At 37.4% G+C, this 18,708-nt stretch overlaps 1 protein-coding gene and 1 long non-coding RNA gene across 3 annotated transcripts; both read left to right on the top strand.

Annotated features, from left to right (window-relative positions):
* Positions 1 to 4,318: 4,318 nt before the first annotated feature.
* On the top strand, positions 4,319 to 12,459 carry LOC131304443 (uncharacterized). Of its 2 annotated transcripts, none has more exons than XM_058331685.1 (5): positions 4,319 to 4,926; positions 7,406 to 7,594; positions 7,819 to 7,944; positions 9,100 to 9,674; positions 11,722 to 12,459. In XM_058331685.1, the coding sequence occupies exons 2-5, from the start codon at positions 7,468 to 7,470 to the stop codon at positions 12,361 to 12,363; spliced, it is 1,470 nt and encodes a 489-aa protein (XP_058187668.1). In that variant the 5' UTR covers positions 4,319 to 4,926; positions 7,406 to 7,467; the 3' UTR covers positions 12,364 to 12,459. The 2 variants fall into 2 exon arrangements, with proteins under 2 accessions (XP_058187668.1, XP_058187667.1); XM_058331684.1 differs by having other exon boundaries at positions 4,319 to 4,965.
* A 353-nt stretch (positions 12,460 to 12,812) lies between these two features.
* On the top strand, positions 12,813 to 15,038 carry LOC131304122 (uncharacterized). Its single transcript, XR_009192310.1, has 3 exons — positions 12,813 to 13,014; positions 14,274 to 14,359; positions 14,460 to 15,038. It is a non-coding gene; the product is annotated as an uncharacterized LOC131304122 (long non-coding RNA).
* Positions 15,039 to 18,708: the final 3,670 nt, after the last annotated feature.

The raw sequence follows: 18,708 nt of genomic DNA, 5'->3' as shown, positions 1-18,708 counted from the left end.
TGGAAATCTTAGCCTTTAAGTTTCCTTGACCCTAGTACCAAAGGTACCCATTGTTTATTGTTACTTGTACTTTTATATGTGTATATATATATATATATATGTGTGTGTGTGTGTGTGTGTGTGTGTGTGTGTGTGTGTGTGTGTGTGTGTGTGTGTACTTGAGAGAGAGAGAGAGAGAGAGAGAGAGAGAGATTGCCGAGAGAGAGAGGGAGAGGGGAGCCGAGAGAGAGAGAGAGAGAGGGAGAGAGAGAGAGAGAGAGAAGGAAGAAAGGAGGAAGATGGGTTGTACCTTGACTTGACCTTCCTCATCCTTTCAAATCCTTGGTGATATCTTTCTTCCTAGCTAAGAAACTTCCTCCATTGTACTTCTATGCTTGTTTAAAATCAAATCTTGTACCCTTGTCTCCTCCTTTCCAAACAAATCTTCCTTAATCCAATCTTTGGTACAATTCTTAGCCATGCAAGCCTAATACCCTAACCCATCAAGCTTTCAATCAAACTTGACATGCTTTGATGTGAGTTGATGGAGCAAATCCATGGAGGATTTAGAGAGAGAGAGGGCCGGCCTTGTGAGAGGGGAGAGAGCCAAGAGTTTTGCCTATAAATAGCACCCCATGCTTCTCATTCAACTCACACCTTCACCTAGCAACTTCTCTCTCTAGAAAAATTGTGTTCTTTCTTTGTTCTTTCTTTTGTTCTTCATGTTCTTGAGTAGTTCTTGAGTTCTTCAAGAAACTCAACCTAGGCCGCCACTAAACCGCCACTCGACCACCCCTCGATCCATAAAGTAGAGTAGTGTTAGTCAAGTAGAAGTTTCGATAGAAACCTTTCTCTTTCGAAGCTACCGGAGACCACCGTAGGAAGTTACTCCGCCCGACCACCGATGTACTTTCCGTAGCCGACTAACCTTCCGTAGCCGACTACCGCCAAGAAGTAAGGTAGAATACCTCTACTTACTTCCCTAAGTATAAAGTTGGTTATCTTTATTTACGTACTTATCGTTTGTTTAGAAATATTGTATTTCGATCTTTAAGATGATTATGAGTATGTATATATAAGTTGCTTGTTTTACTTATGGTATGTGATAAAGCATAAGTGATTTCACTCCAAAGACGTCCGTACATGTGGCATTGTGCTTTGAATAAAGCATAAGTGATACACTCCAAAGGCGTCCGTACATGTGGCGTTATGCTATAAGTAGTGATTGAGCGTGTTAAGTAATATAGAATTGGATGATCTTGTTAGAAAGATTCATGTCCTACCGCGGAGTCTTTGTATGTAAACGAGACACGAGAACCGAGAAAGTAGAAACATGACACCTAGAGTGTGGTTAATTAAAGGAAATGTTTTCCGAGAAAGAAAATATTTTGAAACAACATAATGACCGGTTTTGGGTGGCATTATGTGAGTTGCGTGTGTGTGTAAAAGAAACATTTGAAAAGGTTGAAATATTTCGGAAACCGCCATGTGGCCGGACATGGTAGCCCATTGTGTGATGTGTGTTTTTGTGTGCCAATGGGAATCCGGCGCGGCGGAACCATTGTGAGGATACTTGGGAACCCAGCGCGGTGGAACCAAGGTTGGGTGTGTGTAGCTTGGTTATCCGCGGTACGGAGCCAATGCAAATATTTTTGTGTGCCAATGGGAACCCGGCGCGGCGGAACCAAGGTTGGGTGTGTAGCTTGGTCATCCGCGGTACGGAGCCAATGCAAATATTTTTGTGTGCCAATGGAAACCCGGCGCGGCGGAACTATTGTGAGGATACTTGGGAACCCGGCGCGGCGGAACCAAGGTTGGGTGTGTAGCTTGGTTATCCGCGGTACGGAGCCAATGCAAATAATTTTAAAAGGTTGTGTAGCTTGGTTATTCGCGGTACGGAGCCAATGCAAATATTTTGTGTTAAACAAATGTCTTTTGAAAGATTGTTTTATAAATGAAAATGTTGACACGGTCTACGACGAGTCGCGTAGGAGAAATACGAAATTTTTGGACACCAACGTTAGTTGATTAACGAATTGGGATGTGTCATTGTTAGCTGCGTATATATGTATCATGTGGAAATCGATGTGTTATTTCTTGTTGTTTGTAAGTATGGGTTAGCGGGTATGGGATTACTCTGCTGGGCTTTGTAGCTCACGGTGTTGCCTTTTTGGTGACCCTGACATATTATATCGGTGGTGACGCTGGTATAATGTGTTAGATTTTGTAGATAATCAGGGTTAGCAGATCACCGTGGAGGCTTTGGAGCTGAGGAGCTGGCAAGAATATAGGAGCTGAGGAGCTGTAGTTAGGAACCCTAGAATCCCCCTCCGTTTATGTAAATATTGAACTCTTGAGAGAGTTTTGTTGTAATAACGAGCCAGACTCCATTTGATTTTATGAATAAAATGTCTTTTCAACGTACCAAAAATTCAGGGCGTTACAGATTTTATCAATAAATTGTCTTTTTAACGTACCCAAAATTCGGGGCATTACAATATGTGTGTATATATATATATATATATATACATATATATATATTGAATGACTCATATCCTCTTAAAAGCCTATAGAGGTGTCAAATGGTCCGTGTCGTGCTGGCATAGTCCGTTTAGTTTTGTGTCAACCATACTTCGTGCCGTGTCGTGCCAATCTGTTTACTTAAATCTTGTCGTGTCGTACCGACCCGTTTACTTAAATCGTGTCGTGCAAGAAAAAATCTTCATAAAACATTCTCGTGCCTTTGCCATTTTTTAAAATCGTTTTTTAAAATAATACTCACTCTGTCCCAAAATGTTTGTCTGATCCGCAAAATAAGGGCTAAAAAATAATGCATTTCTTTTAATAAAAAATTCAAATATTTTCATAAATTACAAGAACTCATCGATAAATAATGAATTGTTGAAAAAAATTTGAAGTTTTCTTGCAAAAGTTGTATTAATTTTATATTCTTATTTTGCAAATCGGAGAAATATTATGGAATAGATGGAGTAAAATATTTTGCTTATAAGTTTATTTTGTTGTTCCATTCAAAAGCAGAATGTGACTTCTAGCCATGGTGGTGCCGTGGTGTGACATGTGCACGTAGATTCTAGGGAATCTGGGTTCAAGTAGATAATAATATATAACTCTTGTACTTTTTGTATTAAATTACTTATGCTTTATAATTGTAGATGTTTTTGAAGAGTCAAGACCAATGTTCAAATATTTTGCACATCATAAATGTTTTGATAAATTTTTTTAATTTTATTTTTTATCTTATAATGTCAAATTTACAAAAAAAAAAAAAACCATATTGACTAAAATAAACCAAAATAATTTTTAATAAAAATTAATTTCTTAAAATCATCGTTTGATAAAATGCAATGTATGAACGCTATTTTGTCATGTTTGATTTATATTTTTTTAGTTGTATTAAAAGTTTTAAAAGTTTGTTTTAGCTAAATTACGAAGCTAAAATGTACATTGTTTACTATTTTTACCCTATATTAGCTATATAATGAGTCAATTTATTTAATAATGGCATAGTGAGTCAATTTTTTCTCTTAATTAATGACATTACAAAGTCATGACATTGAGAGTCAATTTCTTTCATAAAAATAAAATTATTTTCTTTTCTGTGCCCCGTGCCCGTTCATGACTGTGTTTTGCCCAGTTAGAATTGTGTTGTGCCTGTCCCACTTCCATACTGTGCCCGGCTAAGACCATGTTGTGCCGTGTCAGGCCAGACCAACTTTCGTCTTGTGCTCGTGCCGTGCTCTGTGCCCACTAAGACCGTGCCTATGATGTGTCGTGCCACATTTAAACGTGTCGTGCCGGCCTGACCCATTTGACACCTCTAAAAGGCTTTTGTGAGTGGTGGGCCACTTAATTGTATATTAAGGTCCAATTCTTTTTTTATTTATCCGATGTAGGACTCAATTATGCACACATGTTCCTAACAATCTCCCCCTCATGATGCATTGGACCAACCCCAAATCCCTTTAGAGCATCTCCACCCCTTACTCAGTTTTTTACCCAAATTTGAGTAAAAACTTGATTTGGTATTGTGTGTTTCAATGGGTAAACTCAAATCCAAGCAAAAATATGCATAAATTTGAGTAAAAGTTTCATTAATGACACTATTGTAAATTTATAATTTGTCTTCAAAAATTTGAGAAAGGTTTGTCTAAACCAAAAATTGGAGTCTTGTAGTATAGGTTTGGGCAAGGAGTGGAAGAGGATTTTGAGTGATTTTTACTCGAATTTAAATTTGAGTCAAGATTTGGAGAAGGAGCGGAGATGCTCTTGTGCCCCGTTATACATCAACTACGATTTGATATCTGAACTATTTCCAACCCCAACCCTTATCTCAACCCATCGCTGCGATTGTTCCCCTGCCACCATCTCAAAGCCGCTCGCCACCGCAACCCTAAACCTACGCGCAACATCATCTTTCCCAGCCACCGTTGCCGTCTGCCCTTTCCGTCGCCAAGACCGATTTCCAAATATACCCTCTGCCCCAATGCTGTGATCTTTACGCTCAAAATTCAAAACCTGAAGTAATCAGAATACCCATTGCTCCCAAATCAAAACCCATGCCATAATCAATCCCCAGTTAATGTCCACCACCCTCAAAACAATTGAAGATTGAATTGCACTAGAGATGGAGAAGTCAAGAGAAATGGTTGGATATAACGCCTAAGTCTTGAGAATTTTGATGGCCAATTTCGCAAAATCCGTTTGTGTTAGGCTGGCGGTGGTCAAAGCCTGAGACTTGGGGTGCTCTCCCTAAGGTCTCATCCATATGGATTTTGCCAAGGTCTTTGATGGGGCCCCACAAGTGAATGGGGTGATTGGTCATGAGATTAGTGGATGTGTGCATAAGTTGGTGGAGACACCCGTGTTAGCAAAATCATACGAAAGTAGAAATCTTTCGGGCAGAATATACTTTCTCAACCAGGGGAAGTTGAATGAATAATGTCTTTGTGAAAAACTTCGGGGGAGGTATTTTTTGTTAAATTACCATGATATACTAGTAGGTCTACGCATTCATTATAAAAATTGTACTCTCGGTTGCATTGCATTTGTTGGAAATTGACGCAGCGGAAGTTCAATTTCGGGTTACCTTGCGGTAGCGACGTCGGATCCACAAAAGCGTTCTGCACCGTTGAGAGCTTGCTTGACAGAATCCCACGAATCCAGCATGCTCCAGTGATGTGTATACTACCAGAATTATACACCCATATCCACAATCTAAGACCAACAAGAGTGATAGAGATTTTTCCCATCCCTCCATGAGTTCAACGGAGATGATTATATACTAATCAGCCCATTGATTCCTCATTAATCTGGAAAGTCTAAGAGATTAGAAACCTCCAGCAATCAAGCCATAGGTTATAAACCCTTTGATTGCCCACGCATTGCTTTTATTCTGCATGCCCAATTACTATGTAATTAATAACACAATTGGTGGGTTAAAACCCTTTTGGGTTTCCACCGAAACGTGTTGCCCACTCATGGGTGGAAAAACTAAGCACATTGACATGCGCTACCACTACATTCGAGATATGATTGCGCAAAAAGAGGTGGTCCTGAAACATGTTTCTACCAGTCATATGATCGTCGATCCCCTGACAAAGCCTATAGCTAGAGATGCTTTTCAGGCTCATGTTAGGAGTTTAGGGCTCCGTAGATTCTGATCGTTTTCTGTGTTTTTTAGTTGACCGTTATTTGTTGGGATATTTTTTTTAAAAATGATGTTTTTTTAATAGCATTGTTATCTACACACACATTTGTCATGTGATAAGTATGTCGACAGGCTGAGATCAGCTCACTCACATGAGTGATCGCCTCTGGCACTAGCGTGGTGAGCAGAGATGAGACGTGTGTATCTAAACGTCGCCTTAGTTGATGCTAAGATGAGGTCTATATTTTTTTTGACCATACATAGACAACCAACATTCTATGTAACCTGTGATGAGCCAGATGCAAGTATTTTATTTGACGCTTAGAGTAGCGAGCAGATAAAAGACTTGGGTAAGGCGCTTAGTTGACAACTTGACCAAGATCTGTACGGTGTGAATAGATTAGACATACACTCTTTTTTTTAAAAGAGAACTCCACCGTAGCATGTATTTCATACTACATGTGCTGATTCGACCAGAAATGGAGGTGAATGAATTGATCCCTACTTCATCACCGTGTGAGTCCAACGAGTCATAAAATGACTCAAATTATGCCCTTTATGACTTTTTAACTATGTCGCAAGATAGAGGTATCGGTGTCTGTTGCTTTAGCATGCTACCTATGACCATGATTGATTCGGTCTAAAGGGGCATCACTGGGTAAACGATCGTACCAAAATTAAGTGACATGAGAAGGAAGGAAAGACTATTTGATAGCACATCAACAGTAATGTGGCTTACTGTCTACAGGTTATGACGCTAATAGTAAGCGACATGATCGTAAGCACATCATGTAATTTGATGGGTTAAGCGTTGCTTTGAGTATATGTACTCGAGAGGGATTAAAGATGTTTAATCCGATGTGGTCGAATGAGTCTAGGGCATACCGAGTTTTTTTTTTTTTGCAATGTTACTATACTGGTTTTATTGGCTAAAATTTAGTGTAGTACTCCAAATATTATTTTTTTTGATGCGCTCGGTGGTCGCACGGTCTATTACCAGTATGAACAAGAGTTGCAAGAGATAACGAGAAATCCATAACTACGTCATGCCCACTATGTGTGAGTGGGAGATGTAATCAATACACCCATGAGTGGGCAACACGTTTCGGTGGAAACCCAAAAGGGTTTTAACCCACCAATTGTGTTATTAATTACAGCATTCATCTTGAATAGGGGTGTGGCTCCATTGAGATAAAATGCAATCCTGCCAACATTGCATTAGGTGATGTCTTTTGAGTTGTTGCCCATTTTGTTAACTATGTCATTAACCAATGTTAGTACTCCAATGGATAACAATCTATTCTATGTTTAAAGGGAGAACAGCAGTTTGGTGTTTCTCTTAAAATGAAGTTTTATAGTTTTTTGGTACTTTCAAAAATGCCCCTAAACATTACATTCTTTTACAATTTAAATAAATGTTCCATAATGGAAATTGTTGGGGCAAATTAAAGAGTGAAACTTGATTTGGAAACTACCCGGTGGTGGTAACTATCCACTATCCGTGTTAAACATTTTTGTACTTAAAGCATAATGATATATGCATAATTAACTATGGTTTGAATTTCATAGGGCTCGCATCGTGTGTTTACAACTTCTTGATTGCTAAATATTCCCTTCTAGCTATTAACCCAACAGACTAAGCTAATGCACTACTGCTATTTTCTAATGTTCATAATGTACGCGTGCTTTGAGTTTCATGGTGCTTGCGTTGCATGTTTATAACTTCTTGATTACGTAATATTCCCTTTTGTGAACCAGATTTGGCTGTTGACATAGTGGAGTCATACCCCGATCTTGCTTGCAAACAAGATGAAAAGGGAATGACTCCATTGAATTTCTTTGTCACAAAAGCATCTTCGTTCAGAAGCAGGTCATCATATGTGTTTTACGATCTAAGCAGGACAGCCTTCATCCCCTGGCAGATAGTTGAAGCTATAATATACTCCTGTAAGTAATATCATTTTACCTGCGGTTGGGTCAAACATGAAGTTTGCTGCCTATTTTCGCTACTATGCTTTTGCTAAGTCATTCCAATTTTGTCCTTAGAATACAAGTTAAATTTAAATAAGCTTTCATCATAAGATTCCAATTAAAGTTTAAGCGAAATATGTGAGGCCTCCTCTACTAGTTTTTCTATTAATGAATCGCTAACCGTACGTGGTATTAATCAGTTATTCCACCAATGTATGTCGAGGCGACTTCAGAGTCACACGCAGCCAACAATGAAGAGGCTCCAAGAGATAATAGAGTTGGTATCTCCAAATTAGAAAGGTCTTTCTTCGCCAAAAAAATCCTAGGTGTGTTAACTTCTATTTTTTATTTACTTCTTCTTTTTTTTTTTTTTTTTTTGGCTGTTGGAAAAGATTCACATTGTTGATTGATGTCCCAGCAACAAGTAATAACGGAAGGCAACAATCTTGGACTTTGTGGAGCGAGCCTCTACTATAGTAATCGATGTCCTCCACGCTCCGGCCCATTTCCCATTAGCCTACCAGACAAAAATTGAAAATGGTCGATTAATGTAGGGCGATGATTTTTGTACTCCACTTTTTTTGAAATATTCATCTGTCTTTATAGGTGAAGTTAAACTGTTGCACAAATGCCCTAACTCCATAGAACGTCATTTTTTTTTAACTTTGCGTAATAAAGAAAGATATATTTTAAGAAAGGTGGAGTGCGACAAATAATTTTGTTGATACATCATTAAAAAACAAAACCATATTCTACTACCTCATATATAACCTTATAAAAATACTATATGTATGTGTTGGATAGCTCGGTACACATTGTTGGACCAATTTCCTAGCAGATTAAGCTTTTGAGATAATTGGTGATTTAACATGGTATAAAAGGTTTGGTTTTTTGGATGTATTGGGTACAAGTCCCCCTGTTTGCATTTGTTAAAACTTAAATCACCAATTATTGCAAGAATTCAACAAAGAGCTCCTCTAACGTGGGCAGTAAAGGTAGGTACATTACATTTTTACTACATAGTTACACTACATCTTATGTGGAGCCCACTTCGGGTTCTAAAAAAATCCCAAAAAATGCCCATAAATTTTAAAATATTATTTTATGGGGCCCTTTAAAAAATCAACTCCACCGGATATTGATAAATATTACTTCTGGATTCGTATGGGTGAAACTGTTTAACTGCATAGTTTCGCCCCTACGAATCCATAAATAATACTTACTGATATCTGTTGGAGTTGATTTTTACAGGGCCCCATAAAACAATATTTTAAAATTTATGGGCATTTTTCTAGATTTTTGTGAGACCCACTCCGGGTTCCACATAAAATGTAGTGTAACGTGTAGTGTATGTAGCAAGGAATTGACACCTTAACATCTGAGATTTCTAGTTATGAGCGCGCAAGGGTGGCCAACTAGCAGACTATGCAGCTGATTTGCTTCTTTGTCTACAATGCTTATTTTTTCCTTTGTTGTGCTAGGTTGTTGGTTGTTCAAAAACATTGATGACGCAAAACAAAAACACACACTCGCCTTACTGCTGGCAAATAGATTGATCGAAAAAGAAGATTGGAGTCGTTACATTTACTTTCAAAGCACAGATTCTGGAGCCAGCTCAATTGAAACATTATCATCACCAAGAGCGCCTGACCCACTAATTCAAGCAACAAAGCGTGGAATTCTTGAGTTGGTGATGGCAATACTAAAAAAGTACCCTGAGGCTGCAGATTCCTTTGATGAAAATGGAAGGAATATATTACATATATCGGTGGAGCAAAAGCATAGATTTCTTAATGACTACTTGATGTGTTCCGTTGCATACAAGGATAGGATGTTGGCAGATGTTGATTTCCGAGGGAACACAGTCATGCATATGGCAACATGTTCAGAAAAAAGACCACCTCAATCTCCTCCTCCTCGGTCTCCTGGAGTCATGGATGAATTGATACCAAATGTTCATGGCCGTCAAGGAAACACTGATTTTCATGTGGGGGGAAAGCAGGGAAGTGTTGAAGTAGTCATCCAGATGAGTTGGGATCATGTCCTTTGGTTTAAGGTACCAAATCTGTCACTGTTCTTGGTTTTACACTCACAAGCTTCCTATAAATTTGTTACTGCTCTTGGTTTTCGAATAACAAGCTTTGTATACCCTCTTGAAGCCATCTTTGGAACTTATGATGGTTTTGCGTTACCTTGAATATGTTTGAGCATGTGATTTTTTTCCAATGGGGTCCACTTGTTTAATTGTTTCGTTCTTTTGTCAAATGAGTCTATAAATTTTTTGGTTGCTATATTTAGTTGATGAATGATAACTACGTCATTGGACATCAATTCTCTCCTGGTTTGGCATGCCATGGGTGACCCCTCCTATAGTCATGACCCCTGCAATGTCATTGGACAACAATTTTTGGACTTCATAGAAATATTTTCAAATTGGGATACGTATCATGGATCGGAATATGTATCGTGTATCGTAAAATATGTTAACGAAAATAAATATAATATAATATAAAATAATATTTATACTTAATTATAATATAAAAATCTGTTGGATATATGAAAATAAGTGTAATGTATGAAAAATAGGCTTTTAGGATGGAAAACTTCAAGTCTCCCAAGTAGGGTCTGTCATAATGAGGCTTTCTCGTGCCTGAGTCGTGCAATACAGGATCAAAACATTGGATACCGCCATAATTAGGTTTGTGTTCCAATTCTTAAAATATGTTATGATTTCTTCTCAACAAGAAATCGTAGGATACGTTCCGAATCGGGATATGCTATTATATCGTAAGATACATCATCGTATTGTAGGATTTCTATACAAAAAGGATACAGGGTGGGATATGTATCGTTTGTGGAAGGAGCCAATATGAATCTTAGGATATGTATCCCGTATCGTAAGATTTTAACAACCATGTCTTAATACTTATGATTCTGTATCGTGTCTTTTTTGTCTATGGCCTTTTATTTCGTAATTGGTTGGCATTCCCTTTGTGTCCTTTTTAAAATTATATGTACTCCCTCCATTCCTATTTGTGAGTCCCGCTTTGGGAATCCAACTTTTTTTGGAGGCTTCATAATTAGGGGATATAACTTGAACTTTCCTTCTTTGCCCGTCAAAATCAATGAAATAATTTTTTGTTGGAAAACTCACCACTTTCAAAATTTAGGTTGTAAACTCATTGGCACCAAGTTAGAGGTAAATGTTCTGTAAATAATTACCAATTGGCGGTAAAAGTGGGCAGAATTTCCTGACAAAGGAATCCATATTCCAGTCCAATTCAAAAAGTATCCAGAAGCATCAATTGATCCCTTAATTGAATTTTGAATAAGAAGGGCAAAAAGGGAAAACATGATCCATTTTTATGTTGACTTTCTAAATTGAACATTCATTTTGGAACACCCTAAAAGGGAAAGATGGACCGTCAAATAGGAACGGATGGAGCATTACTTTTCAAAAAAAATACGTCCTTAAAACATTAGTTACCGGAGGATGCAACTTTTAGGAAAGCTTCGTCGTGTTCAATAAAAGTAGGGTTTGTACTGCACCTATCAAGCATATCGAGAAGGCCAGGGATAGCTCCGCCGGGTATGTCTTCAACGTAATCGACTGCCATCTTGAAGAGATGGTTTGTTCCGATACTGTACCACTCTTTGATCAGTTTTGATGACGGATGTCCGATTGCTGCATTGTTCTGAGGAAATTTGTCACCTCTACACCTCGCATCATTCCAAATACTTAGTCTCTCACATCTAAATCAACCATTGTTTCTTTGGGCAAATGTTTCATATTGCAAAGATCATGCAGGCAGATCAGATGTCCGTGTGTTTGTTTGGTTGGTTGAATCTTAGAGATGTATTCAATTGTCATAACTTGCACGGAGGGTGTAGTTTTAAGACACTCAGTTATTGTGCCTCTCATTGTATTACATGCTAGTTTCTTTCGCTTCCTTTAGTTTTTGTCATTAGTTCTGTTAACATATTTTCCAATTCAAACGGTTGATTTGCCTTTGGTTTATTGAGAGTTTCGTGTGTGTGAATTCTCAATTCTATAATTGCTTACACTAAACTCACGTGATTGATGACTTTTTCTTATCCCACAGCGTGTGAAGCATGATTCTTATCCACACTTATGGCACCTTCGTAACTTTGATGGAAAGTCTGCAGACGAGCTATTCGTAGAAAATCACTCAGCTCTACGAGAACAAGCCGAGAATGCAGCCAAGCACGTGAGTAACAACTTGATAGTAGTGGCCATTCTCATTGGCACAATCAATTTCGCAGCCCTTTTTACCCTGCCTTTCGCAGCCCTTTTTACCCTGCCCGAAGGCTTTGATCAAAACACAGGCATACCCATGCTTCTCAAAAGCAACAGGCAAGAAGTGCAGTTCTTCATGGCATTCATAGGGCTAGCTCTTTTCTTCGCTTTCCTCACCCTAGCGACTCTGATGTTAATCCAGCTATCACGGTTTGACACCAGCGATTTCCACATGGCGGTACCGGTCAAAACCATTGTTTCTACTATCACGATTATCCTCTCCGCGGGCTTCTCCGCTACCTCGTTTGGGCAAGGCTATATTCTTGAGGGTGAGTTAGGACCCTTCTTGGCCACTTTTTTGATATTCTTCATGTTCCTCGTTATTATTGTGTTGGCCCTCGTAGTGATAGACACAAAGTTGTTGCTATTCGATTACATGTACTATGCGATTCGCGATTGGCTTGTTTATAAAGGGCCGGAAATGTAGAATCAGTTTGTTTGTGGATTTACATTTTTATGTGTGTATATGGAGGTTGACACTTCTTTTCCTTTGGATACTGGGTGGAGGAACCTACTGGAATGTCTGTTTGCGTTGTTTTGGTAGATTTACTCTCTCTCTCTCTCTCTCTCTCTCTCTCTCTCTCTCTCTCTCTCTCTCTCTCTCTCTGTTTACGTGTGTATATGGGGCAAAGGCTGTGATGCTCCCATAAAAAACCGCTGGTTTTGGGAGCATGATATTCCCATCAAACTTGGACCGTAGGATGTGATTGTTTTAATCCTGGCCATTCATTAAATCCCTGAATGCAATTCATCTCTCTCCTCTCTTTATCTCAGCACCTTCTATTTCGGTTGCATCCAATACATCCGAGTAAAAGAAACAAAAAAGGTACGCATCACAGGTAAAATTTTTGAGCCCTAATCGCCGCTCTCTCGTCGTCTACCTCTCCGACGCCTCCATAGCCGGACGCCTCCACCTCCACAGCTCTAAACGCCTCTATCTCTCTCCCTTCTGCACAGTCAACGGAAACCCTCACCACTCTTCCACCTCTATACCTCCATAACCCCTAAACAAACAACGACGAGCCCTCTCTCGTCCTCAACAGTCAGTCACAACGAAAAGCCCTCTCCATTGTGCGAGGTATTTCTCTCTCTCACTCTCTCAAACACACAGCCACCACTACAATACACAAACACCCCTTCACTTAGGGTTTTGTGGGTTCTCTGGAACAGACTCATTTTCTTTTGACAATATTTTTTTTTTTGTTGCTAAGCTTTGACATGGGTTTGTTGGCTTGTTTTGTTTTAACATGGATTTGTGGGTTCTCCTATGAACTGATTTGTATTATTTTAGTTGAAAAACTAGATCTGTACATGATTGGCTCAAGTTTCGACACGTTTCATTATAGTTTGTAATTGAAAATTTCAATTGTTTAGTTTGTTTGACCTGGGTTGAGGATTTTGTTTTCTTTAATCATTGTACCTCAGGAGTGTTTTTTGGTTTGCTCTGTAGATAGTGATTGAATAATGTAAAGAGAACGATGTGGAGATAATGGCAGACATGAGGGTCTCCCAAGTTTGATCACTTGTTTTGGTGTTTTAATTTGGCCAACAGGAGTGTTTTCCTCTCTGCAATGTCCAAATTCTAATATGCACCAATCACTATCATCATCATAAGAATATACAATTGTGGGTCATGTTGATTGTGCATCTTATCATAGTTAATTAGTCAATGCACAAGTTTGAGAATCGATGGCCCCATCAGTTGTAGATATTATCGACTAAACCACCTCGCATTGGAAATTCGCCTAGGAATTTAAAACTGTGTGCCGGCCCTTAAAATAAAATCGAATGTGGTAGATATTATCAACTGAAATTTTAATTAAATCATTCATGCATTACAAAAATGGTCAATGCATAGTTACGCCAATTTTGAATTACAAAAATGTTTTTTTCTCTTTGTGTGACATACTAATCAAAGCCCATTTTTACACACGTCAAAGAAATGGCCGTTTTTATATGTGGGGGGTAAGGAGTAGAGAATGAGGGTTTTTTTTTTTTTTTTTGGGTAGGCTGTTTGCGTGCTGTGGAACTTTTATGAAGTCCAATGACTAATGGAGCAGACCATAGATCATTTAGATTGGGAAATTTTCTCTACCGAAGGCCATGGGACAAAATGTTGAAGATATTGGGTAGTTTCACGTTAATTTCTCGGTAATTGATAGGTTTAATGATTGACATGGCTATTAATTTGCTTTTATGATCATGGTAAATTTGCCATCATGGTTTTGTTAATTGCCCCTCCATTGGGATGGGGACCATGGGGTAATATTGAAAGCATTGTACATATGTATTCAACCTTGTTTTTCACAAACTAACTATCAATTTTTTATTTAACAGGTCTATTTGTTTTAGGAGTTGAAAATGGTTAAAGAAGACCGTAATGCTGTTCCAAAGCATCCTTGTAATGGATGGATATATTTCTTGTATGTCTTTTTGAGACTTTGAGTATCTTTAATGGCCACAAGTTACAATTCGTTTGGACCACTCATTATTTCTAATATTTGGTTATTTTGTTAAATGTAGTTGAGATTCACTTCTGAAGATGGTAGGAACAACTTGATTTTGGACTTGATCCTTTGTGGGGAGAACGTAATCAGGAATGAAGTCATCCGAAAGGCTCAAGAAAAATACCGCAACACTAGTAGGATAATTTGATACCACGGCGCCTTTGTGGCTTTTGTTGTAAACTTGATTTCAATCATGTTGTAAACTTGATGAATGTGAGGTGCCTTTGTGGCTTTTGTTGTAAACTTGATATGGCAAATAATGCCTTCAATTTAGATCATTCTATTGTTTGCTGCTATTGTAATGGTAACAACTCGTTGTAATGGTAACAGCTCGTTGTAATGGTGATATATTTTGGACAGTTTTCTGTTGCTGCTGCTATTTCTTCTGCAGCAGGTGTTGGGTAATCTGTTGGATGGCTGTTTTGCTATTGAACTGCTGCTGCTGTCCAAGTGTTGTGCTGCTTGCTGCTTTGCTCCTACGGCTGCCTTCTGTTCTGTTATGACTGTTGTTTGCCATTGAACTGTTGCTGGCTGCTATGGTTGGTTTAAGCTATGTATTTGCTTTGGTTTAAGCTATGTATTTGCTTTGGTTTAAGCTATGTATTTGGTTATGTCTGCTACCCATGTCACTTTTGTACCAGATTGTTTGGTGTGCCATGAACAGATTGTTATGCTCTCAATAACCGTAATTACAAAAAATTTGAGCATGCTTCTCATTTTCATAGCATTACTTACCATTTATACAGGGTGTGCTTACTAAAATCTGGGAATTCTTATCATTTCAATAACAGTACTTAAAAAAATCTGGGTGCTCTTCTCATTTCCATAGCATTACTTACCATTTATACAGGGTGTGCTTACTAAAATCTGGAAATTCTTACCATTTCAATAACAGTACTTATAAAAATCTGGGAATTCAGACGAGTTGTCTTTGTAGAAGAAAAGAGAACTTGGCAGGTAACAATAACGAGTTCTACTAAAGCTTTGAAAGTTTCAATAGAGTGCTTTAGTTCACTTATTTTCTTTTGAGAAACTTCTGTAAATTTCTTTGTTCTTCTTGTACATTGGCCGTGGGCTTTTAAAAGACCCTTCTCAAGTTTAATCAACCAGGATCCGAGTTTCCTGCTCAAAGTTTTCCTCTTCATTTTATTTGTTTAATCTTTTCTACTACGCTCTTGCCTGAAGTTAAAGTTTTTCCTAGTCACATTAATCAGTAATGGAGGCCGAACCAGATGCCATCTCTAAAAAAGTAATTTTGGTTTTCAGGTGGGCTATATATTAATTTTCACTAATCACTATCATTCAACATCATTATTAACTACCACATCTGCCAATTGGCTGAACATATAACCAGATCAATCAATTACAAATGAATCAATTCTCGTTGATTGATCGCTGCCAAATATATTAGTATCAACACTATTAGTTGTTAGATTTGTAAAATATATCATATTGATCACTATAAACTATATTAATGAATTTGAATGGCCGAATTTCATTAAATACTAGAGAATTCTACAAAATTATGCAATCACTATTAAACAAAAATATATTTATCGTACAATGTTGTTGTAATAATCAACTTGTGGCGTCATTTTATAATATATATTAACTATATTTGTAAGCTATCAAAATATTAATAAATATCTTGTTTTTTCCATAATATTTAAAACTAAGTTATTTAACTCAGATACCTTCTAATATCTATAATAAAGGATTATTTAAAAATTAATCAATTAAATACATTTATAATGTCATTTGGAAATTATGGAAAATATTTTTCAAATTTTTATATTTTCATAACCAATTAAAATTAAAAATTTTATATTTTTTAGATAATTCTTCTAATATTTAAATCCCTAAAATCTGCAAATTTTTTCTCCAAAAAATCAGATACCTTTTTTTTTTTTTTACTTAATGGCAACTTGTTACTTGACCAACCGGTTGTAGTAAGCGTTGCCTGTTTGTGTGGTAAGTGTTACTTTATACAATGGTAAGTATTGCCTTAGTAAATGGTATAAATTGCCTATTCTGTGGTAAGTAATTCTCCGTTTTTTTGGTCAAAACCATCACATTTTCAACAAAACCACCCAGGTTTTAGTTTTTGGTTTCAATCCAAGGGCTGAGGTTTATCTATTTTCAATCCAATGGTTGTAATTCAATGGGAGGATGATGCTCCCATACCACTTGGGAGCATCACAGAAGTTTTGGTGTATATGGAGGTTGACACTTCTTTTCCTTTGAATACTGGGTGGAGGAACCTACTGGAATGTCTTTTTGCGTTGTTTTGGTAGATTTAGTCTCTCTCTCTCTCTCTCTCTCTCTCTCTCTCTTCTTTTCGTTTGGATACTGGGTGGAGGAACCTACTGGAATGTCTTTTTGCGTTGTTTTGGTAGATTTACTCTCTCTCTCTCTCTGGCCCTAAACATCACCAATCCCTTACGTTATTTGTCGATCAGCATTTTGGACGTCACATGACAACATAAACGACACTACGATGCAACGAAACACGTTTGATTTATTCTTGAAGAAAGTATAGAGCCTTGCTATTCGTACCGATGTCACGTGGGGCCACAACAGGTTCCACATGTCACGTCATCGATTTTCAATATAAATAAATACTCCCTCCGTCCCCTTTTTAATGTTCAGTATTCCGTTTTGGGCTGTCCCTTAATAAATGTCCATTTTGTAAAGTTAGTGAGTAAAAGTAGGTATATTTCCCATTTTGCCCCTAAAAGTAGATTCTTTTTTGAAAAGTTAGTGAGTAAAAATGTAATGATGATGTCTCCATAGAGGGAAAGTAGGGAAAGTAAAGGTAAAAGTTGATGTGAGAGGTGTAATGATGATGTTTTTTTAATAAGTTGGAGTTATGAAGCGGGACACTTAAATAGGGACGGAGGGAGTATAACTTTCCGCAAACCAAATCCTCACAATAACTCATATAATTATACCCGAAAATGGATTGCCTTGTTCATTTAAATCGTATTTCAATTCCAATACCAAGTGTTCCAAAATATTACGTCCATGGCACAACGACCCACATAGCATAAGTAAACTGTAAGAAAATGAGTTAAATGTTTACAATAATACTTCGTCAAAAGACATAATTAAAGTTGTGATTACATCTTCAAAAGAGATTTACAAAGATGCTATTGGTTGTGTTTGGTTCGGAGTTTAGTTTAGTTTAGTTTTGGTAGTGGGTGGAGAGAGAAATAGAGTAATGATTGAATATATGTGTAACTCTTCTAATCAGCTTTCAAAAAGTATGATCACATGCATGCACTGCACTACATGTCACTGTCCTTGATTAGTAGTACCTAAAAATAATGAAAGGTTGAGCTATACTAGGCCTGTAGAAAAATCTACTGATGATTGGCTTAGAAAAATCTACTGATGATTGGCTTATTTTATCTACCAAAGCTTGTTGATCATCTTATGTTGAAAAGACAATTCCAGGTCCTATGTGAGTTTTTCTACCACTAGATAGAACTATATGTAATGTAATACCAATTACAGTTGTTTCTTTGTATTTCTGAGTTTTTGTCAAATGTTTACATGTTATTGTAAAACGTGACCATAAGCGAATTGAAACTGCTATCTGTTCCGGTGTGGGTTTGAGGCAAGGGATATCTCTCAGACGTATAGAAAGACCCTTGTGCAGGGGTACACGATGCTTTTTTACGCGCACATGCATGCTTCGGAAATGGATGGATGCTCAACAGCACAAGCAAAAAGGAAAAGAATAAAGAGTGGATTTCAATAACAGCACCAGAATGTCAACAAGATTATTTGGAAGATATGTGAAAAAGAAGCTAAATTTCATTTCTTTCGTATGGTTGGAATTTCATTTCGTGCTTGTAAGCTCTTACTGGAACCTCAAATTCACATGCATCAGCTCCAAAGTTTTCTAACTAACGTCTGATTTATTTGTCTGGATTGTTTTGGATCTTGGATTTGCGAATGGAGCAAAACGAAGTTACTTACGTATGTTGGCCTTTCGTTAGTAAGTAATTGATCAAAGACATTGATTTTTTGAATTGTATACTTATTTTCTCACACAACCAAACGACTTCATTTACGTGCTTTAGTTTCTCACCTTGTTTGCTCGCCAGTTTTGAGACAAGTTTTTTGTGATAAAAAGGCTATTTAAGTTTGCATATTTTTCATCTTTAGTCAATTTTTTTTAACATTTTAAATAATCTATATATTTTTGTAACAGAGTTACACTATATATGCAAAAAGTAAAAAATAAACAAAAAAATTTT

This window comes from Rhododendron vialii, chromosome 10a, assembly GCF_030253575.1.
Source record: "Rhododendron vialii isolate Sample 1 chromosome 10a, ASM3025357v1".
Taxonomy (NCBI): domain Eukaryota; kingdom Viridiplantae; phylum Streptophyta; class Magnoliopsida; order Ericales; family Ericaceae; genus Rhododendron; species Rhododendron vialii.
This window is presented reverse-complemented; position numbering and strand designations above follow the sequence as displayed.

Bases quoted from the DNA above. Each gene is read 5' to 3' on its own strand.
- LOC131304443 (XM_058331684.1), top strand. From the start codon at position 4,932: ATGAATAATGTCTTTGTGAAAAACTTCGGGGGAG. The intron at 7,945-9,099 runs GTGTGTTAACTT...TTGTTGTGCTAG, and splicing joins CTTCGCCAAAAAAATCCTAG to GTTGTTGGTTGTTCAAAAAC. The intron at 9,675-11,721 runs GTACCAAATCTG...CTTATCCCACAG, and splicing joins ATCATGTCCTTTGGTTTAAG to CGTGTGAAGCATGATTCTTA.